Source organism: Pseudoliparis swirei, chromosome 4 (genome assembly GCF_029220125.1).
Source record: "Pseudoliparis swirei isolate HS2019 ecotype Mariana Trench chromosome 4, NWPU_hadal_v1, whole genome shotgun sequence".
NCBI classification, from domain to species: domain Eukaryota; kingdom Metazoa; phylum Chordata; class Actinopteri; order Perciformes; family Liparidae; genus Pseudoliparis; species Pseudoliparis swirei.
The window spans coordinates 29572563-29590806 of record NC_079391.1 but is presented as its reverse complement, the minus strand read 5'-3'; the positions used below and the strand labels follow the sequence as shown (position 1 = coordinate 29590806).

Sequence of the window (18244 nt, the reverse complement as noted above, 5' to 3'; positions counted from 1 at the left end):
AAGAATCATAACAAGTTGTGGGAGGCGTCACGAAGACAAGCCGGGCGAATTAGGCCCCATCTCGGAGCGGGACGAGTGAGGGATCGGGGGGGCCTTGCTCGGGGAGGAATTCTCATATCAAAGAGGTATTTAAACGCACCGATCCGTCGTGCCTTAACTCACTCTTGCATCATCATAAAACATCATCCAATTTACCAGCACTGTCAGAGAGGAACCACTTGCATTTGCATAATGCAGCGTCTTCACTATGGTAATTCGCCCCTCAACTCAGCCACGGACTCGGACCGCGTTTCGGCTTGTTCGTACCTCTCCGTCGCGCGTGCACGAGCGGGCGTCGACGACTGTGAAAGATTATGGCGGTAAATGAGGCTCTCCAAAGCCCTCGGAGCTCTCCATGCGGCGGGGTATCTCAGGGAGAGCAATAGAAACACATTACTGACAAAATCACATTGCCACTGAGGGGTGTGAGTTACACGAGTGCTAGCGGTGAGGCGCCTCTCGATGGTTTTCTTTGACACCTGCGATCTCTTTTTAATTTTCTGGCTGTGAGAAATATGGAAGGTGACTTGATTAAATTCGGCCTCGGCGGGATGCCGATGCAGAGCGGCGCGCCGCAGCCCGACTGGCCGTGAACGCTCGCCTGGTGCGTCTGTAAGTTCAAGTGTGTCAAAGGAAGAAAAGCTCCTCCGGACCCTTCGACACGGTTTCACGGCATCAATCTGTGGCTCTCGGCGACGAGAGGGAGACTTTTGTGGCGTAATGGCGCCTGTCCATCACCTCGGCCCAGAGTGAAATATCTTAACAGCTACTGCCGAGACATTTTGGACAGCTGTCGTGCTCCCCAGAGGATGGCTCTTACTGACTGTGGTGATCTCAAGGCTTTTCCTACAGTGGCACTTTTGTGGTTTTCAGTGAAATGTTTTTCACAACTATTTGATGGATTTGTCATGAAATGTGTTTCACCAATTCCCTTTCCGCTCAGTATGAATTATAATACTTTTGCTTCCCTTCTCAAGGCCCTTAAACACTGAGGGGCGGGTTTTTTTGGGCTAATAATTCGCTTTTTTTTTTACTCCATTGTTTCATGGTCCACAGAAGACAGCACATTATATTTCTCCTTATAACAACATCAAAGCTGGGATAATTGGAGACCCTCATCTTGTTCTTGCCCTTCACAATAAAAGACCTAGACGAATACACTGCGTAATTGTTTACCAGAGGGAACTCAAATTCACTTGTTGCCTTTTGCTAGAAGGAAACTCAATACAATAGCTCACAGCACAACAACTTACCTCAGACGGACTGCCAGACGCCGCTCTGTGTCTATAGCCTATATCCTGGTCGTTGGTCCTCTTGCCACGGAAAATCTATTTTGAAAAAAGTGTTGTTAAATTGTTGCTGGTACGAATAGTTTTAATAGTTTTGTCATTTATTTGTCACACGGTAAGTAATTCCCCTCAGCCACGGCTGTACATTGTGTTTACTTCCAATTAGCACACACCCTTAACTATAAGTATTAGCATGTTAGCAATGTTATTGGGATTCCAGTTCATGTTAGCATGCTGACGTCAACATTTAGCTGACGATGGAACGTTTAGATCTCTGACACATCGTGGAGGTTTCTCTTCACGACATGCTCAACGCTTCTCAACATTCTTAATTTTCTCACAATTTGCATCTGCGGAGGTAGAAAATGTCGGATGTGCCCCGACAGTGCGATGTTAACGCGTCATGCACCAACCATCGTTTTTTAATCCATGAACCGTCGTCTCTACACTCTAAAAAGCCCAACTTCAAATTTGTTGTCCTAACACATTTTTTTAAGTTGAGTCAACAAAATGCCTTTGAAAAAAGTTGAACGAACTCAAAATGTCAATTTCATTCATAAAGAGTGGAATCCACTTAAAATGTTAAGTTGAGAAAACTTAATATAGTGGTTTGGGCATCTGCTGAGGTAACTAAGGCCACTGCGCATGTATGTCAGTAAACACACACACATATATATATATATATATATATACAAATACATATATAAATACATATATATATGTAAATACATATATATACTACTTTAATCTTATATTTTAAATAATAAAATAATATAAAAATATTTTCTTTAGCCCCTGTTTAAAATACATTGGTTTTTGATACCATTGTTTGTTTATTATATTTAGATATGGATTAGATTTGGAAGGATATTGTCCATTGTTTAATGGCAGATTTGCTCCAGTTCAGGTTTTTGTCACTTATTGAATTAAAGGGAGCCTGTACCGTGAGAGCAAATGTTTCCCTGTATTTTGCTCAATTTATTTATTAATTTAACAGACTATGAAGATTGAAATACTATAATACGAATGTGTAGGAGGTGACTCTTGTATGAAAGTGGTATATTTTAGTTTTTAAAATCTGCATAAAAATGTCTTTTGACTTTTAAATCGTATTGTTACAGAATGGGAAGAAAAAAAATGAAAATTTAAAAGAGGCGGTGAATATTTATTATAGTCTCTGTATGCTTGTTTTTGTGTAGAATACCCGGAGGAATCTTACGTGAAAGGAGTTGAACTGGGAATACTGCAGAGTGGGTGGAGCGGGGGTGTGGTTCAGGGAAAGGTGTCTGATTGTCATCAGCTGGACTGATTGGTAATCAGATTGGTAATCAGTCCAGCTGATGACGATCTGTGTTGGTTATCTGAGTCTGTCTCCATAAAGGAGCTGGACAGACAGGAGATGAGAGGAGCGTGGAGAGCAGAGACACAGTCTGCTGTCGGAATAAACCTTATTACCGAATATCCCTCTGGCTACTTGTTGCTTATTGGTGCTTTAGGGGGGGAACCTACTCGTGACGACTACACACGTGTCACAACCGTGTTCCAAAGCTTGTTTCAAGGCCTTGATTTTGGATTCACAAAACAGAATTTTTTCTTTATTTTTCTTTATGCAGCCATTATGATTTTTAAGGATGTTGACCCTCTGCTGTCTATGTTCAAGTGTTGACACCTGGAATTCATATAGTTATGCAAACAAATGTTTAGTTATTGTTAATAAACATTTTGTGTTTGAAGAAGTTTGTTTTCTTTAACTGTTGACTTTTCCAAAGAAAACGGTGTACATTTTTAATTAATTTAAATGAAGGCAACGTTGCAAAGAATGTAGAGTGTACTCAAATAATGGGCAGTGAAATTTAGTAACAACACATTTTAAGTTAAAAGTAAGTTCTCTCAACAAAAGATTTCTCAACAAAAAATGTTAAGTGCTGTTGATGTATGTTTTTAATCTACAAGAACACACAATTTAAAGTTTCTCCAATTTAATATTTTAAGTGTTCTGAACTTAAGTACATGAGTAGATGTAACTATCAAATGCAATATTTTAAGTAGTGTTAACTTAAATACATAAGTATGTCTGAATAGTAATGTTACGTTTGACAAACTTGAGATATCACTTTGATTGAACTTCTTATCATAAGTTGACACAACACATTAGCCCTTAGTTGAGTGAACTCAAAAAGGCTTTGCAGCTGGTTGCCTCACTTTTTTAAGTTGACTCAAATTTTTTTTTTTTTAGAGTGTAGATGGAAACCAGCTTTTATCAAAGCAAACAATATGGCCAGCGCTCTACAGTACAAACAATCACATATTTTAAATCCGATTTAATGCAGCCGAGCCCATAGACTCATGTTAAACGATTCCACTGCTCTTGATTTACGTCCAATGCCATTTTTTATTGTGAATACTGGAGAGGCTGAACTCCTGTCAGGATGTGGAGGTCAGGGGTTTGAATAGCGTATATATATATATAGAATATATATGAATGGTCTCACTTAGCTCTGATGAATTTACTGAACTGTACATTAAACTGCCCGGCACTGAGCAGCAGGCGAAGCTAACGACGAAGCTAACGACGAAGCTAACGACGAAGCTAACGACGAAGCTAACTCATGAACAAAGTCAAACATATATCATTCATATTCATCAGGTGGACACAAAACACAAATCAAAACGAATGTTTACGTATCTGCTGGATGTATAAATAACAAATGTATCATATACATGTATATATGCGTATTGGCCCTGCTAGAAAAACCAGCATAGACCAGCAAACTGGTGACCAGCTAAACCAGCATGGACCAGCTAAACTGGTGACCAGCTAAACCAGCATAGAGCAGCACGCTTTCTATGCTGGTCAATGCTGGTTAATGCTAGTTCGATGCTGGTTTAGCTGGTCACCAGTTTTTCTGGTCTATGCTGGTTTTTCTAGCAGGGGGATATTGAAAACTTTTAGATTTGGGCAAGAATTCAGGAGTAAAGTTCTGTGTATCCTTACAAGGTTCATCTGGGTTTGCAGAGACTGACCCCTGGTGGGTCAAGAAGAGGTTTAAATGCACAACACAAGAGCTACGACAACAGATATCTATCTCAGAGCTGACAAGAATGGGTCTGATCTCAGCAGGGAAATCACTTCACCCTTTAATCCCATGTCGTCACCTCTGTCATCGAACCTCTTGTTGATACAACGTCCTTCAAGCTAATAATGACCTCTACAGAAACATGTGAATTAAAAAGTCCCAACTTCTCTCTACAAACACATTATACATATTGTTTTTTTTTACCGTGAGGTATTTTTTCCATTACTTGAACTATCTTATTATATTATATTAGAATGCATAACAGCAAGTCGAGGGGCAAGTGAATGTTAGTGATGTTACAGTGTAGTATAGGATTGGATGATATTTAACAGCGATGCCTCAGGCCTCCATGTTTCTTCAAGGATCGTATCGCCATCTTCTGGAATATCAGGTTTATTACATAGGCGGCAGATTAAGTTGCTTTAAGAACCATACGAGGGGTATTTTATTTTTCCCTTCCTTGTTACAGATGTTTGCATGACTGCCAACTATTTTTAGAGAACGCCATTTTGTTTCCATCCTTTAGGCAGCCATTGATTCCCATTAATTCCAGTATGTCAAAACGTAGCGGCTTGAAATTAAAAGATGTAAATGGGGCAGAGCAGTTTGTTTTTACTACATGTACATACATTACCATGCTATTCGATGTATATTTATTAATTATTTATCATAACATTAATTCAATAATATTGACCTGAGTCAATTTGGAGTGACATAAAAAAGAAAAACGGCATTAATGTATTATGTGGAGAATTTATTATACCTCATATCAGCCACAGTGGTTCAGGTAAACTACACCATATCACTATAAATTAAACACTGTTTAATGCAATGTTTTACATCAACGGGTCTGATCGAGGGTCCGATGATCCTCCTGATCCAGACTGCTGATTGACAACATGCCTCCGCATTGATTTCGGGCGCCACGTCAGATTTGCACAGCCGGCCTCTCTGTTTAGCAAATGAGATGCTTGATTTGTAATTAGATTAGTATTAGATGGCGTTTTAATTGAAATGAAACAGATCTGTTAACGAAACATAAATCAGCAGAGTAAAAGAAAAGTATACCTATTGAAGATTGGTCATGTTTTTTTGACCTCACACATGAGTTAAGTAACTTAAAGTAATTCTTAGTTCTTGTGGATGATGAAGTGTCTCCGTGTCCTTTGGAAGATCTCTTGTTTTACTGCTGCGGGGTCTGACAGTCAGACCCTCACATTCCTGGGTCTCTGCCTCCAGAAATACCTGGGGTGTTGACAACATGATGTACAGATGCGCTTCTGGCAGACGAGCTCAATGAGTTCTACTGCCGCTTTGAAAGACAATGGAGCAGTCCTGAGACAATCCCCCACAGCCCCATCAACAAGCCACAGACCATCAGCCCACCCTCCCCCAGCCCATCAGGGGCTCACACCTCTGGAGCACCCTCCATCTCCTCAGCGACGACCCTCGTCATCCTGGAGAGAGACGTCAACAGGCTGTTTAAAAAGCAGAACCCCGCAAAGCAGCGGGCCCGGACTCCGTCTCCCCCTCCACCCTGAAGCACTGTGCTGACCAGCTGTCTCCGGTGTTCACCGACATCTTCAACACCTCCCTGGAGACATGCCACGTTCCAGCCTGCTTCAAGGCCTCCACCATCATCCCCGTCCCCAAAAAACCCAAGATCACAGGACTCAATGACTACAGGCCCGTCGCCCTGACCTCTGTGGTCATGAAGTCCTTTGAACGCTTGGTCCTGTCACACCTCAAGACCATCACCGACCCACTCCTGGACCCCCTGCAGTTCGCCTACAGAGCCAACAGGTCTGCAGACGACACAGTCAACATGGCCCTCCATTACATCCTCCAGCATCTGGACTCCCCAGGAACCTACGCCAGGATCCTGTTTGTGGACTTCAGCTCTGCTTTCAATACAATCATCCCGTCCCTGCTGCAGGACAAGCTCTCCCAGCTGCACGTGCCCGACTCCACCTGCAGGTGGATCACAGACTTCCTGACCGACAGGAAGCAGCACGTGAGGCTGGGGAAACACGTCTCAGGCTCCCGGACCACCAGCACAGGTTCCCCTCAAGGCTGTGTTCTTTCCCCTCTGCTGTTCTCCCTGTACACCAACAGCTGCACCTCCAGTCACCAGTCCGTCAAGCTCCTAAAGTTCGCGGATGACACCACCCTCATTGGGCTCATCTCTGGTGGGGACGAGACCGCCTACAGGTGGGAGACTGACCACCTGGTGACCTGGTGCAGCCAGAACAACCTGGAGCTCAACGCTCTAAAGACAGTGGAGATGGTTGTGGATTTCAGGAGGAATGCAGCCCCACCCCCCCTCTCATCCTGTGGGACTCCCCCGTCGACGCTGTGGAGTCCTTCCGCTTCCTGGGCTCCATCATCACCCAGGACCTCAAGTGGGAGCTGAACATCGGCTCCATCACCAAGAAGGCCCAGCAGAGGATGTTCTTCCTGAGGCAGCTGAGGAAATTCAACCTGCCAGGGAGAATGATGGTACAATTCTACACGGCCATCGTTGAGTCCATCATCTGCTCCTCCATCACCGTCTGGCACCCTGCAGCCACAGCCAAAGACAAGTGCAGGCTGCAGAGCATCATCCGCTCGGCCGAGACGGTTATTGGCTGCAATCTGCCTTCCCTCCAGGTCCTGTTCACTTCTAGGTCACTGAAGCGGGCCAGAAAGATTGTCGCTGACCCCTCCCACCCTGGACACTCCCTGTTCGAGTCCCTCCCCTCTGGGAGGAGGCTGCAGTCCATCAGGACAAAGACCTCCCGCCACACCAAAAGTTTTTCCGTCGGCAGTCGGGCTCATCTATGGAGCCCGGGTCCCCCACTGACTGACTGTCACCCCCAGGACTACCACCTCTTCTTCCACCTTCCTCTCTCCTCCTTCTTCCCGCTCCTTCCTCTTCCTCCTCCTCCTTCTTCCTCCTACTCCTCCTCCCTCCTCCTTCTTCTTCCCTCCTGGAGGCCTCCTCCACACGTCACTTTAACATGCACTTTAACTTGAGGCCTCCTCCACACACATGCCACTTTATTTACATGCACTTTAACTTAAACACTTAAACACACGCCACGTGTAACATACACTTTTAACTAAAACACACCACTTGAAGCACACACCCAAACACTTTCACATTATTTGTTGTCTTTCTGTCGTGTTGATTGTTGTTTGTTTGTCATGTCCAAATGTTGCACCTTCCGCCAAAAAAAATTCCTCGTTTGTGTAAACATTCCTGGCAATAAAACTGTTTCTGATTCTGATTCTGATTTTGAGATGTTGAGGTGTTCTATTATCTTAAATGGCTTGAGAAAATGGCCCATATAATTGCAGTAAAAAGGTTTAAAATATATATATATCTTGGGGAGGATGACCCCCGGACCCTCATGGTTTTGACTGAGCCCCGAATGATTACAAAGTCTGACTCCACCATTAAACTTTACTCCCCGTGTTACATATTCGGCATGATGGAGCAAACTGGTTCAGTAAACAGGCTGCAAGTTCATATAAAGAGGTGCACTATTTTAGCCGCCAATATAACTCTGAATGTTGCTTTTTGTTATTCTACGTATTTCACAATTCTCTCTAGAGCTCACTGGTCACTTGCTGCCCCGATGTCTACGCATACATCAACAGAGTTAGTCCTTTCTGGGCCTCTGTAGAAACATGCAGCATGGCGTAAAGAGGAGGAGAACGCTTTATTTTGTGACAAGGCAGGATGATGAGGCAGAGATTAGATCTGAACTAAATGGATCAATATTTCTACAGAGGACTCACTTATCTAATCGAGTACTGCATGACACACACACACACACACACAAACACAGGCCTCATAAGGCTAAATGCATTTGTTTCCTGTTTGTTTCTTCTGGCCCGTATGCGGCCCTGCAGAACTCTCTCTCTCTTTGATAAACTCGTTTTCCTTTTGTCGGTTTGCAGAAAATGAAGATCGTTGGTCAAACTGCTGCACAGGGCGAGGACACAATAACGTGAACACCTTCTAAATGTAATATAAATGCAAACAGGCCTGCACTCAGTCTTATCTTTAAGCTTTTCATGTGCACCCTGTTCTCAGACGAAGAGCCAGTGTGAACAACAGCAAGCGGGGCCCCAGAACTTCAGGGCCCCAAAACTCCAGCTTTACATTTTAGCACAACAATTACATTTGTTTGGGGGAATATACACAACTGAAGCACAGCATCTGCAGAGTTATAGAGGCTTTAAATAGACCCTTTTTGAGGCAATAAAGAGCTCACACACAAAGAGAGTTTTATAATCTCATTTGCCAACGGGCACAGTCAACCTTTAACGACGTCTCAAGCTTCGAGAGCCTCCACGCCTACTAGCAAAAAGATACTTATATACAAATAATAATGGTGTAATTCATCATCACTAGTCAAACAGCCTGCCGGTGCAGAAAAAGTTAGTCCATCAAGCCGAACAACGTTCCAAGGCATGGAAAGTTAATTTATCATACGTTATAATCAATACCCCCACGTGGACAGCAAAGAGATAACCGTGTTGCTCTGCGCAGTGTGAGTCTTCATAGAATATTAATAAATGAAAGCTCCTGCTACTGAAATAAGGTCTGGTAACCTCACTGGGTGAATCTCGGATGATAATTAAAAACACTGCATTTTAATTAAACATTGTCATATCGCTTTCATTCAAATGCAACACAAATGAACGGATTAGCAACCGTTTTATTGCACTGAAAAGATGTTTGGCAATCGGCGACTAAGATAGATTCACACGTCTATGTCCAATCTTCATATTACAATCACATTTTATTTATCCAACCTTCTCTTGACCAGTGTTGATCGTTTTATGTATCACTATAGCATCTTACTTCAGCTCAAAGGACGGTTTAACCTCTTGTACTGCAGACAGAGAAAGAATTGTATGATTCAGTGTCAACATCTAGCATTAAAGGAGACACGTGATGCTGATTTTCAGGTTCATATTTGTATTTTGGGTTTCTACTATATGTTTACATGCTTTATTGTTTAAAAGCCAACTCATTTATGTCTATCTAACTGTTTTAGCACCTGTCTCTTTAAGCTCCCCACCTCAGTCAGCTCAGTCTGCTCTGATTAGTTTGTGAGGGAAAAAAATATGCCGCACCTTTGCAAAGGTAAAGTTCCCAAGTCGTGGGGTCTCATTTCACAGTGTATGGGTTGATCGGTCCTCCAGAACCCCAAATATATACATGTCCACAAGCAAGTTCTTCATTACATGTTTCCTTTAAGACATGCAGCTATGCTCTTATATATAACAAATTTATAAATGTTCCATATCTGCCAGCATTTTAAATTGTTTGTTGAATACTGAATCACTGTATTATCCCTTTAATGTAAACATATTGATAATGTCTCATATAGTTTGTAATCTGTGGTAGCCTACTGTTGATAATTAGAAAACGTTTTAGTCGTTAAAGACTTAACAGTAGTTATTTGTATTAGTTATATTTCTGTTCAATGTTGTTTGTTTGTTGATTGTTGTTGTTATTATTAGTAGGCAACAATCTGCCCTGTAAACACCTTTAATGTCGTTTCCCCTTTAATTTTTTGGGGGAAACGTTGTTCTGTCCAGCGCTGTGATGAGGGGAGGATGAGGAGGGGAGAAAACTCAGCAAGACAAACAATCACCGACAGCAGAAACTCCGCAGCGCGCGCACATCTGCTCGCCATGTAGCGGCGGCTGACTACAGACACGCAGGACCACGGACCGCATCTTCAAACTTGAGAGCAGCATGTATCCCGAGCTGCAGCACACTGGAAACACCGACTGACGTATTTTCTGCAGAGATTTTTTTTTTAAAAGAAGATATAAATACATATGCAGGTAAGCATGTCACCCAGCTTTCTCCTGACGCGGAGGTGAGAGATCTTCTTTCCTTTCTCTATCAATTATTTACGCGCGACCCTGCGCCGAGGTCTTTTTTGTTGTTGTTGTGGGGCTCATCGCGTCAGATAACATTGACAGTTATGATGTTTTGTTCGGTGGAGATGGATATGAAGAGTGGCTTGCAGCGGTTTGCCTGCCACGCAGCAGACTGTAAACAAACAGAGCCGACATGCGGCTGCGTTCAGCACCGGAGGCAGCTGCGTAGTCTGATGCCAGAAGCTTCTCCACAATGACACCACATACATATCTAAATCAAACACGCACTTATATTAATGCATCCACCGAGGGCTTCGTCAGAGCTTCAGCTGAACTCAAAGCGTAATCTATGCGCCAGTGTTCTCCCTGTTCTCCCCAGACACCGCAGGGGGGTGTATTCTTCTGTCTGACAGCACTTGCTGTCACTTGACAGAATGAGAATCACATCAACATGTCAACAGAATAATTGCATGGTGTGAGGATGAGCTATTACATATGAGTCAGTCCTTTAATGATGTGGCCCAGAAATCCCCAAATTGCCTTATAATGGCTTCACAATATGTGCAGAATGTAACATTGTATATCTTTAAACTAAAAAATAAATACAAATACATCAAGAAGAGCATCAGAGGAATTATCTATCTTTCAGGGCAGATGGTCCAAAATAGGAACAAATGACAGTAAGGCAATCAGAATGATAATATAATATATGATATGATATGATATTCCTTTATTCGTCCCACAGTGGGGACATTTCAAAAATCACAGCAGCGGTGCACATCAGAGCATCAATGAAAATAAATATAAAACACAAAACTAAATACTAAAAACTAAATACCAATACTAATACTAAATATACAGGGGGGAAACAAAGTAAAGTGCTGAGTAAAGTAAAGTGCAGAGTTTGTCAGGATCTCTGCGATCTATGTATAATGTAGATCGATGCAAACATATATGATGTGGATCTTGGGAGATGTCAAACAGGTGAAAAGCTGTTCAATTTATCACAATGGGGCTTCTAGATTCTTCACTTTGACTGCTTTCGTTATTCTTCAGTAAGTAGGTCGGTCCAATCATGCAGAGAAAAGATCAAGTGGACAAAGGTGTTTTTAAAAAATTAGCATTTCCCACTTGCCATTGTGGCTAAAAATGAAGAGCAGAGAAACATTGATTGGCGAAGCAACCCAAGCAGGAAGTGTTTTAATGAGCACAAGGCAACATTCAACAAGTTGAACAAATCCGTCTTTCGAGAATATTTAGCACATATTTGTCGTGTAAATTTAGCCCTGCCATCAGACCTTTTAACCAATCAGATCAATTGTTGGAGAACATGGCACATGATTTACTCCGGTTGGATCAAGGTGACCGTTACCCAACCGCAGTAGATAACATGGGACCATAGTCCGCTTTCAGGAAACATCTGTTAGATACCCAAGTATCATAGCAAGGTACATCATTGTTTATGCTGCTAACTCTAAGGAGTTCTACCTAGGTTATATGATTTCCCCCAACACCATTCAGATAGTTTTGCTTCTAGGTATCTTGTGTTTTCTGAGATTTCTCAGTGTGGTGGAAGGGAATGTATTTAGGTTTCCTGGGCTCAAAGAAATTAAATATATATATATATAATCTCTGGCTGATGCTCGAGCAATTATTTTACTGTTCTTTTTGCATTTGGTTTAATCCACTAATTGGTTGCTGGATTGTGACTGTGTTTTTACAGGAGCAGAAAATGGCAGCCGCAGACATCCTCTGCTTCACTGTGTGGCTCACCTCAGTCTTCGCCATGGGACTCGGATGCCCGGAGCTCTGCACCTGCTTAGATAGGTACGGACTCCATTTTGCTGACTGCTCCTACAAAGAATTCGTGGAAATCCCGGACAGTTTGGCTCCAAATGTGACGACTGTGAGTCTCTCTGCGAACAAGATCACGTTGATACCGACGGGGAGCTTCGACAATGTCACCCGGGTGACGTCGCTGTGGATGGCCCACAACGAGATCGCCTCCATCGAAGAAGGGACCCTCGCGCCTTTGGTTCGTCTACGGAACTTTGACATCAGCCACAACGTAATCGTCGATTTCCCTTGGGAGGAACTGCAGAACCTCACCAGCCTGCAGCTGTTGAAGATGAACCACAACGAGATGGTCCACCTGCCAAAGGACGCCTTCGCCAACCTCATAGAACTGAGGTCCCTTCAACTCAACAATAACAAATTCATAACTATAACTGAAGGGACGTTTGACAGTTTGGTGTCTTTGTCCCACTTGCAGATTTATAAAAATCCGTTTGCGTGCACCTGCTCCCTCGACTGGCTCCGAGACTGGATTTCAACAACGGATATCTCAGTCCCTGAGCGGACTCTAATCAAGTGTGCAACTCCACAGAAACTGAGAGGGGAAGCGATCGTGAAATTGCCAAAGTCAAAGTGCACGAGCGCGAATGTGATGATACGAACCGAGCCAGATATTCACAACACGACTTTCCATGAAGGGAGCGCATTGGTCTTGACCTGTGAATTCACAGGAAACCCAAACCCTCTGGTAATGTGGAGTATTCGCAGCAAAAGTCAGAAGCAAGACCTGGTTTTGTCCTTCGTTGACGCGTCAGAATCAAACGAGGACTCCCTACCGTCTTATAATCCAATCAAAGTCTTTAATAATGGGACTCTCATCATTCCACACCTCAGGAAGGAAGACGGCGGCAACTACAGCTGCTCGGCCACAAATGAGATCGGAAGAGCAGAGGATTTGGTGTCCGTGAAGGTGGTGGCTTCAACGACACCTACACCCACCAAAATAAAGACCACAACACCCACTTTCACAAAAACACACCCATCTGTACACCGAACAACACACCGGACATCTATTTTGGATTCCCTTGGACCCACTTTCCCGCCAACTGCGGAGATCAAGTCTTCCGAGGAGGTGAACGTGTATCTATCACAAGCTCGTACATGTGGCTTGACGGCTAACACCAGATACATTTCTAGCCACATCTTTAACGGGAGTTTGGATGACATCAAGCAGTACACATTTGACTTTGGCGTAATTGCATTAGTGGTGTCAGAAACAGAGGCAACAGTCCGGCTGAATCCTTTCCTCATACCCAGACACACAGGCGCCAATCAGGCCGTCGCCAACGACGCCACATCGGACGAGCGCTCCTACATTGACAGTGAAGAGCGTGACGGCCTTTCAGAAAATTCAAATGGCTTGTATCTGTGCGTCACCGGCGACCGCAAACACTCTGCGGTGCAGTGGTCGAGGATCGAAGAGGGGGTCACCACGTACCTGTTCAGCGGTTTGCGCCCCAGCACCAACTACTCCCTGTGTCTGACCTACAGAGGGGAGGACTGCGAGGTCCAGGTGCTGTTCACCACCAGGAGGAGGGTACCGAACCTGCTCATCATCGTCTCCGTCAGCATCTGCCTCCTCACCGTGTCCACTGTGCCTCTCCTCGGCGCTATGTGCTTCCACCTGGTGTACAAATACCGCAGCAAGACCTACAAGCTGATCCTGAAGGCCAAGGGCCAGTACCACATGGAGAGGAATCTCACCGCCAACTTTAACATCCGCGCACCTCACGCCGAGTCCCGGAGGAAGATTAACGGCAGGCAGCTGGAGGACGGGGAGACGGAGAGCGGGGACGGAGAGAGAGAGGCGGATACAGAAGAGAGTATCATGACTGAGTCCTTTTCTCTGTCTCAGTGCCGGGGGAATTTAGACAACTGTGAGGTTGGGTCAGAGTATAGTGATAGGTTATCTTTGGGAGCTGAAGCAGTAAATATTACAAGCAACTACAAATATCCAAATAAGTAATTGTTGACATCATTTGCTGCTTACTTTCTGCGTGTGGTTTTGAAGTCCTATGTTTGTCAGTTCTCCGGGAAGCGACTTATCAATCACAGGTTAGCCACCTCCTTAAGCCTTTGTTGTCTATTCTACTCTAAATGGGACCATCATTTACTAAATTAACATCATGCTGTTTTGAAGAAGTCTTGTCACAATCAGAAACTCATATTTGCAATGTTTTCTGAGTTAATGAGTCATTCTCTCAGACTTCTATACAATCTGACATATTTTTGCAACCAGAGGAAGCGCCCCCTGGTGGTCATTTGAAAGAATGCAAATTGAAGGCTCTTATCTATTGGCTTCACTCTCTTCAGACTCAGAGGCCACTTCCATCTCTTTTGAACAGTCGACGGGTGAAACACAATTTTAGGTTGAGGTTCTCTTCCGAAGGCAGCCCAGACATATTGCTTTGTTAGACCTTTATCAGACTCAAAATACACTGACTTTGTTCTCTTGCAGAGCTGCATTATTCAGTCACTGGACAGGCTACCGGCAGCTAGGCTGTATCGATTGTCAGGGGATGTTTACCAGAGAAACGTTTCAGAGAAAGCTGCAGGCCTGTCCACGTTAACCTTGTTACACTGGAAGTATCACAGCTTGTTTCTTTCCTTACAAAATAGACAATGGAATGCATTCATCCACTTCCATAAACAACACTAGAATGCACAAATACGACCCGCTTGTGTTCCAGAGAGAGAAGCTACATCTGTGTGACAGGATTGTAGCCGTCACCAGTCGGTTTCCCCCCCTAAGCACCAAGGAATGCGCAACCAGAGGGATAATTGGTAACACGTTTTATTCCAATGTTAGGACCGCAGACTGTGTCTCTGCTCCCTGCTCTCTCGTCTTCAGTCCGTCCAGCTCCTTTAAAGAGCAAAGCCTCACAGATACACAAACACAGATTTTCATCAGCTGGACCGATTTACCAATCGGTCCAGCTGATGACAATCAGACACCGTTCCCTGAACCACACCCCCGCTCCACCCACTCTGCAGCCAAGCCTAAACACACCCCGCTGCCACCATCTGGTTATCAGAGTAGAAACAGCTGGCACAACATCAGTACATTCAATGTCTGTGCAAGTACGTCAAATTAATGTTAAGATGTCCTTTGGTGATGCGTTTCAGGCCTTCCTCAGAGCATGAGTCATGTTTAAACAAATAGTTTAAAGATTAAGGAAACAAAGCTTATTTGCTTTGAAACATAGAGTTAGATGAGAGTATAAATGCAACTCCTACGCGTGTCAAGTAAATATGCTGCTACATCCAGTTAGCTTAGTTTAGCACAAAGACTAGGAACAGGGGTAAACAGCTAGCTTGCTAACAGCGTTATTGGCTTTCTAAAAAGCACATAGACACTGCAACTTTGCACTTGTTTTTTATTTTAATAATAAGATAAGATAAGATAATCCTTTATTAGTCCCACAGTCGGGAAATTTCAGGATAGAAGATTATATAATATATAATAGAAGATTCAAAGAATTTTAAAAGTGCACCTGGATTCAGATCTGCAACAAATTACACATAGGCTAGTGATAGACAATCGTGGGATGCATGAACCAGATACAATATTAAGAAATCTCCTGGTTATGTTATTTTGGTCCAGCTGTCTGTAGAATGTCAGTAAACTTTAAAATATCCAGACAAAATAAATCTAAAATACAGCTAACGGCGTTACATTGCTCATATGCCCATGTTGCTACGAAATGAGTCTCACTAAGAAGCCTCGAGCAAAAAAATACTTTCACTGGGTGGAAATTTGGCCTTTATCTTTGTATTTAAAGCAGAAAAGGGCAACGACATAACAGTGGCAGTGCAAGTTATTGCAAAGCAGGTCTGTCTGCACACTTTCCAGTTCATCAAGATTATTATTTTTAATGAGAGGACTCCTAGCGTGAAAACACTTCAAATCTCTGGTCGGCTCATATAAAACAGGACAAACCAGGTTAATAAAATGTTAGTTTTATGGATGCTATTGCTCGAAGTTAAAATCTGGGGGTACTAATATGGCAAATGATTCAAGTCCAAAACAAGATGACTGTCACAGCTGAAAGGAATAACTTGCACTTTATTGTGATGTTGTTCCCCTGTTCTGTTTTAAATACAAAGATAATTGCAAAACTACATATTTAACTTTGCTCTTGTCTTTCGTGTTGAGGTAATCCAAAAGTAATGTCATCAAGAGACTCAAACATTGTGATACTTGGATTTGGTTGTATAGTAATTGTATTGAAATACATATTTGAAGTAACCCTTCCAAACCTGAAAACATTATAATAATTAAATTTAAAAAACAGATACAAGGGGACTTGAAAATCAGCAAACATGAAGGCTTTTTTGTTCATTTTAGCTAGTAAAGTTGGTCAGTGAGTTATTGATCTTATAGATGCAACAAATTATTTGCTGGCATGAATTTATTGAAAACTGAGATAAACAATACATTTGTTTCTTTATTGTTTATTTTTTCATACAAGAAAGAAAAAAAACATACAAAAAGTATCACTGCACACATATTGCCTATGTCTATTTATTAAGAGCATATTTGTTAAAATCTTGTTCCTAATAAGAAGCCAATGAGTGAAAAGAAGAGCAAACACAACATGTCCCTGAGTTCTGCTAACCGGCGTACGGATCAGGACTGCCGAGGTTTTACAACAACAAAAGGACGCGTAAAACCAAATGTAACAAAGCTTGTGTCAAATTATGACAACTAGATGGGACTCAAACATACTATAATTGTGCCATTGTATTAGAAGTGCAGTAGCTTGAAACTACTGAAACGTAATCCTCTCAAACGAGTTTAAATGTTTAGAAATAACTGTGTTGTTTCAAAGAGACAAAACATATAAGACTATACACTACACTATTTCTCGCCAGTTAAAACTGTTAGCTCAGTATTATCCACAGAGTCTATACTGCATACTGTGTGTAACAGGACAAGCTCCTCGGAGTTACTGCCTCGGTGTATCTGGGTCATGTGTCCGTCCCCAGAGTGCTGTGTTAGAAGACCTGCATGCTGACTGTAAACGTGTCTCCTGTAAATACTCTTGACTTAAAAAGTAAAATATTTTCTGTTTTATACCCCTGTATTAAAGGAAGCGGTAGGTCTTTACCAAAGTGTTTAAATATCCTGACTAACTCTCCTTATCCTGTATGTGCCTCAATAAAGTTTTGACAAACTGATACTGAATGATTGCTCATCTATCTCGTTTTTCTGTTTTCTCACCTTTAGATTTAGAATAGTTGGTTGTGTAGATGTAGTATCACCGTCATGTAACGTCACAAATACAACAATACTTTTTTTCTGGTAACAAATGTACTTTTAACATTTTTAATTTGACCCAATTCATTGATAAAACTAGAATAACCACCTTGTGGTTGTATGCATGGACGGATTAAGAAACCAAAATGTAAAAAATAAAATAATAAATAAAAAAAGATTTTTAAACATAGCTAACAAAACAGTCCGTATGGAACAACGATAATACATCCCTGAGTAGGACTATTGGGGCCCTGTTACTGACATGAATGACTTAGCCTAGCATATACTGGCTACGGCGCATCGTGTCATATCATCATATTCATATCAATACAATGTTAATAACAGCGACGTCACGCGAGGAGGCTCAGGCCCAGGGGCCCCCTGAGCTCATGGGCCCCTGGGCCTGGGCCCGGTAGGCCCGTTGGTTAATCCATCCCTGGATTACACACAGGTAACACCACCTATAACACATACATACATATCTACACACACATATAAGTATATATATATATGTATGTATGTATACATACATATATATATACATATATATGTATGTATATATACACATATATGTATATATATACATATATATATACATTCATACATACATATATATGCACACACAAGTACATATATATGTATATATACATATACAGGACTGTCTCAGAAAATTAGAATATTGTGATAAAGTTCTTTATTTTCTGTAATGCAATTAAAAAAACAAAAATGTCATGCATTCTGGATTCATTACAAATCAACTGAAATATTGCAAGCCTTTTATTTTTTTAATATTGCTGATTATGGCTTACAGCTTAAGAAAACTCAAATATCCTATC

The 18244-nt window shown here is 42.3% G+C and overlaps 1 protein-coding gene across 1 annotated transcript; it reads left to right on the top strand.

Annotated features, from left to right (window-relative positions):
- Positions 1-10166: 10166 nt before the first annotated feature.
- Positions 10167-17336, top strand: LOC130192746 (immunoglobulin superfamily containing leucine-rich repeat protein 2-like). Its single transcript, XM_056412881.1, has 2 exons — positions 10167-10255; positions 12018-17336. The coding sequence occupies exons 1-2, from the start codon at positions 10250-10252 to the stop codon at positions 14112-14114; spliced, it is 2103 nt and encodes a 700-aa protein (XP_056268856.1). The 5' UTR covers positions 10167-10249; the 3' UTR covers positions 14115-17336.
- Positions 17337-18244: the final 908 nt, after the last annotated feature.